This window comes from Brachycentrus maculatus, unplaced genomic scaffold (assembly GCF_059751285.1).
Source record: "Brachycentrus maculatus isolate JH-2025_06_01 unplaced genomic scaffold, ASM5975128v1 h1tg000085l, whole genome shotgun sequence".
NCBI lineage: Eukaryota > Metazoa > Arthropoda > Insecta > Trichoptera > Brachycentridae > Brachycentrus > Brachycentrus maculatus.
This window is the reverse complement of record NW_028280839.1, coordinates 964,812-976,961: the sequence shown is the minus strand read 5'-3', so window position 1 is coordinate 976,961 and position 12,150 is coordinate 964,812. Positions and strand designations below refer to the sequence as shown.

The 12,150-nt window shown below is 29.9% G+C and overlaps 1 protein-coding gene across 2 annotated transcripts in view; it reads left to right on the top strand.

The window, feature by feature from the left end:
* LOC148310924 (synaptotagmin-10-like) overlaps nt 1-12,150 on the top strand; it is a 150,112-nt gene that overhangs the window by 57,438 nt on the left and 80,524 nt on the right. For both annotated transcript variants that reach the window (XM_088257605.1, XM_088257607.1), the window contains exon 5: nt 11,704-11,829. In XM_088257605.1, coding sequence (XP_088113731.1) covers nt 11,704-11,829 — 126 coding nt within the window. The remainder of the gene's footprint in view (nt 1-11,703; nt 11,830-12,150) is intronic.

The window sequence follows — 12,150 nt, the reverse complement described above, 5'->3', positions numbered from 1 at the left end:
GTGTTTCAGTGCATTTCACATTTCATTTTCAAGCACCATAAACACGGTGTTTGAAAATGATGCGGAATGCATTGAAACACGTGTCACAAAAGATTTTAAGAAAATGTGGTATTTACAATAAACAACTAAATTTTAAAATGGTTTTACTAATTTATACTTGATTGATTAAATTTTTTTTGTTTGTATATAAAGTTCAGTCCATTTTTCTTATTTTATAAATCCGTTTATTATTTGATTTTTCGTAACTGAGGAAGTTTTCAACACTTTTCTCAATTCTTTCGTACAAACAGGTAGTATTTTATGTAAAAAACGTTTGTAAATAATCCAGAATATTATCAAGAGTGTCTGCCGAGAAGGAGTTTATTGTAATCATGACTATAGGTTAGAAATAGAAAAAGAAAAAGAAAAAAAATTAAAACAAGATTTTTTATTATTTATATTTTACACAGTATATACCACTATTTCTTAAAATCTACACAAGTTTCGAATCATTCAGAATTATTTTCAAACCTCGTATATGCTGTGTTTGAAAAGGATGCTGAATGTATGGACACACGTGAAAATTTCACCAAGCTAAATTTTAATTAAAAATGGATAGATATAACCACAAAATCTCTGCTTACTAAGTTTATGAAAATATTTTTCGTGAGAATTAACTGAACTTACAAAAATCTACAAACTCCTCACTTATTTAATGACGAAGATAAACATAATTTTAAGAAATTATTATTTAATCGACATTTCGCATTTTCAGTAATCGCTTGAAACGCGGTTATTAAGGTTTAAAATTTCCTTTTTCTGCTTGATTATTGCTAAGCGTTTTCCAATTTTCGGGAAATTCGACGACAAAGCCTTGCGCTTGAAATGGCCTTCAGTTTCCGTAGAAACCACTTTTAAAGGGTTACACAATCAATTTCTTATTCACGCTGAAACTTAATGTCGTTTCTTGGGAAATTTATCAATTTGTAAAATAAATTTAAAATCACCTGTTTTGTATCACCTGTCGATGGAAGGACTTCTCTCCCGACACTAACAATAATTTTTTTTAAACCCTTCTTTGCACCTCAATAGTGCATAGGGCACTGCATCTTATAAAAGCAGTGTTATCATAATCGTTAACACATGAAGGAAAGGTGATCAGCCCTCAGCTTCAGGTACCAGTCCAGGGTATTATTGAATAAATATAAGAGTGAAAAAATCACTTTTGTATTTATTTGATCCCCCCCCTTCCTGGGAATTGAACCCGGGACATCCAGAACGGTGGGCGAGCGTGCTTACCACTACGCTACGGAGACGGACAAAAATAAATCGGCTGTAAATCTTTAATTTAGTCAATTAATTTTTAAGTAGTAAATGAGAGAAATCTATAAAATACCGACCCTACAAAAACGACAAACGCTTGTGAACCTTTCTTCAACTGATAATAGATAGACCTTTATTCACATATCTGTGTTTCACCACTAACGAGTGATTTGTATTGTCATCTTAACATAGAAGTTTCATACAATACGAATGTCCGGGTATTGAAAGAGCTAACGACTTATTATAGACTGGTTTAAGTGATCACTTTAAACACGTGTAACATTCACCATTCTACACATAATTGATAACCACACCACTCAAATTTCCGGAATTTGAGTAGTGTAGTCATCTATCATGGGTAGAAGGTAAATGTTATACGTGTATAAAGTGATCACTTCCTCCTATCAAAAAAAAACTATCATACCTCTCAACTTCATTAATTAATTTTTATTTTATTATTTTTCTTTGTTACGTTTGATATCGATCCATCTTTGAAGAATATAAGATTGTTGTCGAAACTGTTTAAAATATCAGTAATAAAATAAATTAAAACTTTTAAAAACGAAAATTGCTTTTATAATCGCAAGTAAATTAGAATAAAAAAAAACAAATGTACTACTACTATCATCACGTTTTTCTGCAGGAGTAGGCTGAGAAGATTTGATTATGAGTGTGGTTTTAAATATTTATGTTTTATAAAATATGTACATATAATAAAAATCTTAAATTTTCTTGAATGTTTTTCACTGATACTTTATGGCACATTTTATAAACTTTATAAAATAAAACAACTTAGTTTTAACCACTTTTTATTAGTACTTTATCCAACAGGTTTCGACAACAACCTTGTCATCATCAGGGTTTATGTACTATATTCTAAAATATCCTTAAAAATTTGAAATCTTCTTCACGAAAAAAAAACGGAAAATATAAATAAATACTTTTAAAAATTCATCTTATTCGTAAGTGTACTCGAAAGCACTTCAATTAAACGTCTTTAATTCCACTTAAAGCTCTACTTGTATACATACCTGCTAACTCAATGAAAAGACGTAAGCTCTTAATCTGATCCCGCTTAAGGAACAATTATCCGGGAAGGTTACGCTCACCTTTAAAAAGGTTATATCCTTGGTATTGCTGTTATTACGAAGCACGCTGTTAAGGTGATTGCATTGAATTAGTGAAAGCCATTCTTATAACGTAAGAGTCATTAATAAGAGGAACGTTTAAGTTTTATTCTAAATTTTAAAATGAAAACCATTTTTTCAAAGGTTTTATTATTTTTGTTGGAGTAACGGATTTCTTTAAAACTATGATCTTAACATATTATCTACCCAAAGCCAACTAGTCGGATTTTCGCTGTGAACTATAAGCAACCAAACATTTTGGACGACCCGAAGACCAACATGCACTAAAGGTTTCAGCACGAACATGCGTAACGAGCCGAGGTTAAACATGCACTAGTGCATGTTTAACCTCGGCCAAAATCACATGTGTTAAACATTTTGTGTAGTTTTAAGTGTGTAAATGGTGCTATGGTGGTGAAGGGTAGTATTGTTTGCATGCTGTGGCAGTGATTGTCTTGACGAAAAGACGGGTACTTTTCGAATCAGGTAGATTTAAAAATCTCAGTGAGTGGTTAAATACTAATATTTTTAACATTTTTGTAAAAAAATTCATAAGTAAAAACAATAAAATATTGATCTCGTTCTCGGGTTATATTCAATGCCCAATATACCAGATCCCCTGACTTCAAATACAAAAGAGTAAATATGTAGATACCCATTTCAATACATCTGAGTCAAAACAAATATTGAATTTCTACTTCAGTTCACCCTCAAAAGATCCTGGTTGTATTGTAAACGCATGAAACGCGGGGATGTAAACTCAGCCTGTTTTCAGGCAGGGGTGCAAAGTGTGTCAAGGCTTCACCACACCCTGCCTATAGGATACTATGAAGGACACAAATCACCGTGAAAAGCAACCGGTGGCGACCATTGTAGTAATCAGCTGATAGAAAAGGAAACAATGGCTTTCGAAATGTATCGCATTTCTTCGAGAAAACTTTTTTCGGATTATTTTTTGCTCGGTAATTTAAACATTTGGAACTGTATCATTTTGAATATACTCAAATTTGCGTTTACACATTTTGATTTGCTCTACTGGAAGACTAGGCCATTACAGGGTTTACTACCTGGTATAATGATAGAAATAAGTTTTGCAAAGCGAATCCAGAATATGTGAACTTTTTTTTACACAATAAAATTATCATTAAAAACATGCTTTAAAAGTTAAATAAAAAATTTTAAACGTGTTTGCAGGCATCTTCTAGTATGTACAATGATTCGGAAAGAATCTTACATTAATGTTTTTGCTAGTAAAAAACTTATTTATTTAAATCATAGATGGTGCTTAAGAATTACTGTGTGCAATATGGTATCAATTGAAGCATTAATATAACTTATGAAAATTTTAGTAAATTGGTTGTTAATCATAGGTAGAATGGTGACTATTTCATAGTATATAAAGGGATCACTTAAACCAGTCAATGATTGTTCGTAAGCCCTTTAAATGTTCAGAATCCCATATTTATTATTCATCTTTGTTGAGATATAATAATTTATAAATCTTGATACTGACGCATTTAACTTTTCGGGGTTATTATTATTCGCAAGTATCAATGATGGATGGAAATTTCGCATTTAATGGTATTGAAGATAAATTCGATTTCAAAACACAAAATCAACTACAGAGAGGATATATTAAAACCTATACTTTTAAAAAATATGTGAAAAAGGAAAAATGTGTAATTTTATTTTTAGGCAGGAAAAACATATTTCTTATCAACTTTATAAAATAAAACAACTTTGCTTTTAAACCACTTTTATTGGTACACTTTTTTCAACCGGTTTTGACAAGAACCTTGTTATCATCAGGGTTTATGTAATAATTACAAAACATGAAAATACTCATAGTTAGGTAATAGTTAATTACCCTTCCTTTACGATGCCAAAAACTTCCACGCACTCCGTACAGCATGTGAAAATGTGATTAAAAAAAAAAAAAAAAAAAATTTCATTGCATTGCAAAATGTGATTTTAAAAAATTTGTTATCATTGATTAGTACGTTTATTTATTTCATCCTAATATAAATATTTTCTCGTCGAAAATGCCATATTTTTTGTTATATATTACATAATACAAGGGGTTAAGATCTGAAAGTATAGGGTAAGGAGCTTTGAACAGTCGAGAACAAATGTGCTACGAGAAAAACTTTTCTGTCACCTTCGAATTTCTTTGAATAATCTTTCAATACTAGATATTTCTTTTCTTGTTGTTTATAAGCTTTCTGCACTTGCAATCATTTGAAGTAACGAAAAACTGTGAAATGTTTTTTAGATGATAAAGCGAGCACAAACTTAAAAGAAAAACCCAATTTTTTCATTGTTTTTAATTTTTTTGTTTAATTTGTAGAACTCTATTTTAATTTATATTTTTAATGTTAAAATCAAACACTGATTTTTAGGATCTATTTAATTCCATTTTATTTTTAAAAACACATGAAAATAAAATGGCATTATCATTTTATTTTTTGACATCAAAACATAGATGAAAAAAAAATATGGGAGTCTGTGCATTTACGGGGCTTACGACCGTTATAGGCTGGTTTAAACCATATTCTTCTTCGTCTATGCTAAGATGTAAAAAAATAATATGATAAATAACTCCTATAATTGGAGATAATCCAGATTTTTGAACAAGTATTTGGACACACTTAAAATGTTGTTAAAATGGCATTAGTTTGAAAATGCTATAACACGGCCAAGTTGTAACAATTTTTTTCGTAATGTGTTTTTAAAAATAAAAAACAATTTATTAGACGCTAAAAATAAATAATTGATTTTGACAATTATTATATTGTATAAATTATTAAATTTTTATTCGTACATTACTCATCATCTACAATCACATTATAACTGTAAATATTTTTCAAGGTCTAGGTTAAAGGTTATATAGAAAAGGTTGAATGTACTAATCTCTGTAAAAGCTTGAAGTCGGAACATCCTGCCAGCATGAAATTTTCTCAGATCGCTTAGACGTGAACTTTTAGGTCGAACCAAGTATTCAAAGACCGCTCGTTTATATAAATATATCTACATTTTGACATCTTAACAAAGATGAAGAATATTAGAGACCAGTTAGTGTTGGTCTGGCTCCAAAGTGTAGTGGTTATCACATTTGGCTACCATTTGTTCAATTCCCAAAGGGGGCAAAATAAATAGACTTGTTTTTCCACTAAAACGTTTATTCAATATTACCCTGGACTAGTACCTGAATCGCAGGACTGATCACGTTGCCTTATAATAATAAACGTTAAGTGAATTTTGCATCAATTTGATGAGTGCCCTTAGCACCATTGGGTGCCGATTAGGGTCAGTAGTAGTGTTGGTACAAAATGATATAAAATGACATAAATTACATATGACGCAATATGAATGAAGAAATAATTACAACATTTTATTTTCTTAATTTTTTTTGTAGATACTTTGTGGCACATTTCATTAACTGTATAAAGTTAAAAAATACACCTTTCTTTTTAACCTTTTTTTGATCGGTACATTTTTTTCAACCGGTTTCGAGAAAACCTTGTCATTATCAGGGTTAAAGTACTAGTACATATTTGACCCTGATGATGAAAGGGTTTTTGTCGACACCGATTGGAGAAAAAATTTAGGTACCTACCAATAAAAAAGTGGTTAAAATAAAGTGTTTGTTTTTATAAGCAACAGTATTTATTAATGGAACATGAACGTTGTATTTTGTTGTTCTCATTATATATTACTTTCAAAGCTTCAACCTATTCATGGAATGGTGTTGTCAATAAACATTAAGAGCACTCTACTTAACGATACTCTAACACCCTCCCTTGCTACATAGTCAGAAGACTGTCTCGAGACGGTTCTCGATATTTCAAAAAAATATTTTGCTTATAAACAATAACTTTATTTTAATATGTATTCCTATCAAATAAGATCTCAAAAATAATACTTATTGATTCGGCGTAAGCTTTGTGGAATGACATGTTGATTATTAAAAAAAAACACTTGTATAATAGTACTTAACTAGTTTCATTTCATTACACAAGACTAGTTTTGAAAACTACAAATGTTTTCATCTACAGGTGAATAGAAAAACTTTTGATTTACACACCCATTTGACCTTACATTCAAGTGAATCCAAAATCTGACTACGGCTTACGAAGCACTGCTTTTGTTCTTCCTGGGGCTCTAAATTTATAAGTTTTATGGCTTATTCCAACCTCAGAGCGAGTTCACATAATTGTTGAGTGTAAAATACATATCTAGGCAAAAACACTCGTTATGTCGTCAAATGTGTGTCGTATATATATATATATATATATATATATATATATATATATATATATATATATATATATATATATATATATATATATATATATATATATATATATATATATATATATATATATATATATATATATATATATATTTATATATATATATATGTATATATATGTTTACTGTATATTATAATAAATATTACATTTTATATCTTTTTTTACTTTGAAGTAAAGTATAAAGTTACATAAAAGAAAATGTTTGAACTTTACGAAAAATTTATACTGTAACCTCGACATGTGATATTGATTTGTTTTACTCGGGGAAAAATGAAATACAATTTTTTTAGCAGTACTCCCTTGTAGAATGTCAAAGTGTATTGGATAAATTTTGAGCACCTGCTGCTCGACGAACGTACTATACATTCATATGTGACGTGCTTAAACGCGTATGTATGTAGTTATTCGTATAAAATAAACTTTACATATTTTACATCAAAGGGTAGTTTTTCAGCGGTTTACCTCTAACAATATTTCCAATATATTCTGCCAATTATTCTTTATTTTTTAAATGACTTTTTTGTCTTTCTTTATTTTCGACGTTATTCTGTAATCGATTAAGTATTTTGATATAATGTACGGCAGATATAAGTACAATTATCCTTTCAACCTTGTATTGAGAGCATAATTTTCGCTGTACAAAGGGTTCAAGTTCATAACATCTCCAATGTCAACATATTATCATATCATACGTAAACATCCTCGTCACATCTCTCTGCGGGGTACGGATATTGATAAAACGGTTTCATCATGCCAATCACCATCTCATGTATCATATTATGTATAAGACAGCTTTGGCCAATTGGGTATATAGCCCATAACTTTCAATTATCTCTATGGGCTTATTCACCAAACCACTAATATAATATTATATTACCCAAGTTGAGTCGCTTCATGGATTATTAGCAAATACTACCAAACCTCGTACTTTTATATTTTAGGAGAAAACTACATAAAAATGGAATAAAAGTAACAATTTACAACATTTTGAGTGTGTCCATATACAAATCTGGATTATCTTTAATTAGGAGTTATTTTTTGAACAATTTTTTGACATCTCAACAAAGATGAAGAAGAATAAAGAATCTATGTTGAGATGTCAAAAAATAATATGAAAAATAACTCCCAATTGGAGATAATTGCTAAGACAGAGTGGTGCGGGGTTCTATTCTCTTTGCCTACACCTGCGCAGAAGTAAATTAGTCAACTTCTCAAAGGTTTTTAACCCTAATTTAGGTTCAAAATAGAAAAAAATATTGATTGTGGATTTTTTTTTGCTAATACTTTGTAGCACATTTTATAAACTTCATAACTAATCAAACGAACTACCACTGGTATAAACGAATAAGCAAGTGTTGCCCACTAGTCACTCCCTTGCGCAGTACACAGTTGTTGAATTTATAAGAGGTGTCCTGGGATGCAGTGTGCTCGGAAGTTTTGCAGAAATTGGATTTTGAAACTATTACCCTTATATAAAATATTTCTGTTTTTCATACTTCAACGTGCCTGGGTGAAGCGAACGACTAACATTAAGTTTAACAGTCGATTGGGGACAATATTCGGAGGAAAATGTTAAAACACATATCCGCAAATGGACCGTATCTGAAAAAACCTGAAAATTCTGTGGCCCGTAATTCTTAGGGTTGATAACCTTTGCTGAAGGGCAGGTGTATTTACTTTTTACCCCTACAGGCTTATCAGCTAGAACATTTCTGATTTATTTTGATTTTTTAGAGATACGTGTAGTGCATATTTTATGAAATTTATAAAAATCAATAAAACGCATTTTTTATATTTAACCACTTTGTTTTTTGTGGTATTTAGAAACTGGTCGACAAAAACAACACCAAATTAATGTAGTTTTTCTAAAAAAAAAATATAAATAAAATACAACTCTTTATCAAGACTGATTAAGAAACGATTAGCTTCGAAACCAGTAGACATTTTAATTAAGTTAAAATATTAATTAAGTTAAAAATATGTTAAGTGATTTTTAAACAAAGTTATATTTTAATTATAAAATAAAAATCACAAAGTCAGTGCTTCAAAAACTTTATTTGCACATTCAATAACTGATACCAAAAAAAAATATTTTTTAAAAACGGAAAATATTGTTGACCCAGGGAAATAAAACAGTAAAAAACAAATGTCGTTCATATACTATAAACAATGCAATAAACATTAATATTAGTTTGGTTCATTTCAGCTTTGTATTTTTTTTTTATATTTACATTTATTAAAATCTATGTAAAATATATATTCTTCTTAAAATTTTAAACTACCAATTGTTATACAGATTGGGAGAACGGTATCTTTACTCGATCGTATCTCCTTTTATATTGAGTTCTTAATACCGCATTCATAGATTATTTCAATAGGTCCCTTTAAAAACGATAAATAAAGCTTTCACTTTATTTCAGTTAGTCATTTTGTCAACATATTTTAGGGAAACAACTATGAAATGTACGCGATATAAATAAAATATGAAATACTTTCGTCATGTATGTATATTTCCGTGAAAATGTAACCAAATTAACCCCACCTTAAATTCCTAGAACGATATTATAAATTTTGGGTTCTAGATAAAACCAAGCTTTTCATCAAATTTCGAATTCCAATGAAATGTTGACACAACTTTTGCCGTCGCTTTGCAAATATTATTGTGTTTACTAACTATAGAGATTTCCATATTTTCCGTGAATTTTAAATGGGCAAAGCAGTTCGGTTAGGACGCAAACAATGTGTTTTTTTAACGTCCCAGGTAGTAAATATTATTTTTTTATCGAAATATGTATATTTGTTTCCTAAGCTAACAATTATAAATATAAGCAAAGCAAATTCAGAAATGGCAGGGAATAAATGGAAAAGGATTTCAAAACAAGTTTTTTTTCGACGAAAATTAACGTTTAATGTTTCATTATATTGTGAAATACTGTTTTCAATAAATATTAGATATTTTCTTTGGTACAAATAACGTTATTAATTAATTATGATACGATAGCTCTCTCTCCTTTCGAGAGCATTATCAAACTTTTTACGTAATCACATCTTCTTCTTCTTATTATTATTCTTCTTTTTCCTTCTTGTAGATCCTTGGATCTGTTTGTTTCATTATCGCTTTGGAGATCTTCCAGATGGTCTTCTTCCGTCTGGACCAAAAATAAAAGCGTCTCTTCAAGAGTAAATCGAGCCAGATCTACTCGCATTTTATTGACATGGGCATTCCAGAATCGTCTTCGCTGTCTTCCCCATCTGACAATATCCTATATGTGTGTGTATGTGTGTGAGAGAGAAATAGAGAGAGAGAGAGAGAAAGAGAGAGAGAGTGTGTGTATGGGTGCGTGTGTTTTTTTTATATTAGTAGACATAATGTTTTTATAATTTTATAAATCCAATGCTTTTTTTAGCACCATTCGTAAAGTTTATTTTCCGCATAATAGCAAACCTCGCATTACAGGTGTATTGCAAATAAACGCTTTATTAAATAACTATTTCAATTGTTTCTTGTTAAAACCATTTGATGCAAAATGCATCAAAATAGCACAAACAGCGAAATACCATTTTCGAATTAAATTTATTCATAAATTATATTTCCCACCTGAGATATCGTGAATAGCGTAGTTTCGCTCTTAACTACCCCTGTATAATGCAGTATACTTTATACCTACACCCATGCGATATTCGTGAATATATCATGAATATTCGCGACACTCGAATTTATTATTGACTCTTCGGGCCCAGTATTCATTAACTTTCTTTAAATCCAGGTAAAATTTTACGTAATTGAATTTTTCTTTAAGTTTTTTTTTTGGAATAATTATATGGTTTTGAAACGAAAAGGGTTATTGAAAGATAAGGAGTCAAAAAAATAATTGAAATGTTTTCTCAAGAAAAAAAAAATACCCAATGTCTCGTGGTCTCGGGTGGAATGAATGTTGTGCGAATATTCCCTTAACTACCCCTTTAGTATTATATGATGTAGTATACTTTATACCTACATTCATAGGGTGAATAAAGTGATTATTGGTACCTATTGTAAAATAATCTCTTTGATCCTCCTTACTTCTGAAAATCACAATTGAAATATTTTTTTGTTTGCTTTGAGCTGGTTTGGGTCCGTTTTAATTCCATCAACTCGTAAATTAAATTTGTGGCGTTTCACCCGATATTTAACGCCTATAAAAAATGCCTTTTGGATATAAAACCGATTTTCATCCATTGATGACGTAAAAAAACATGAAAATGTAACAAATAAATACATAAAATAAAAACAATAAAATCCCGTTTATTATACATACTTAATGAGCAGTATGGTCCAACTTAATGTGTTAATTTTAAACAATCTTTTAAATAAAAATGTAAAAGTCTATATTTGTCACCTATTTTCAAAATCCGCCAGATCCATGTAAGTCGATTTCACAAAAAATGTAAAATTCTCTGGCAACATTTATGTTTAAAAGATATGTCTATCTTTAGATAAAATATTATGAAATCGAGAATTTTAATTTTTTTAGAAAATTTTTCAGTATTTAAAGAAAAAACATGAGACACAAACCGATAATCACGTCATTTTAATTTTTGACCTGTCCCCGCTCTCTGATTAGCCGATATGGGTCAGAAGGCAAGTTCCATGAACATAGCGGAATTTGAAGTACAACGCTGCTTTTAAGTATTTTTGAGCAGGGTTTTCAAGTATATAAATATTTTAAACAATAAAACCCACAATTGGTATTCCGATAGAGTATTTATTTCAAAATCTTATAAAATTGGATCTGGCGGATTTTGAAAGTAGACGACACATATACGTTTCCATAAAGTGCGTTAATAGTGATTTGTGTGCTTTGCTGGGAGGTGTTTTCTTGTGATGTGTGTATTGAGTTATTCTCAAATGCATAAGTTAGGATCGTTTTAGCGTATAGTTGTTTAACTATAATAAATGTAAAAAAAAAATTTTTTCGCAGCCGGAACTCTACAAAAACGAGCTGATGAGACAATCTTCGACCGAGAGCACCGGAGACTTGGAATTTTGTGGGAAACTTCACTTCGCTTTGAGATACGAACATGAGATTGAAGGACTTATTGTCAAGGTAAATTACAATTTGGACATTTCCTGTAATATGAAATTACCATTTGTACATTCTCTGTAATATAAAATTATCATCTGCCCATTTTCTGCAACATACTCGTAAAATTACCATTTTCATAGTTTATGTAATGTAAAATTACTATTTTTATATTCACAGTCTGTATGATAAAACTACCATTTGCACATTCTCAGCAGTTGAAAATTACCATTTGCACACTTTCTGCAATAAAAAATTATCATTTGCTTATCCTCTGTAATAAAAGATTACCATACGCACATTTTCTCTAATTTAAAATTGCCATTTGCACATTTTCTATAATAT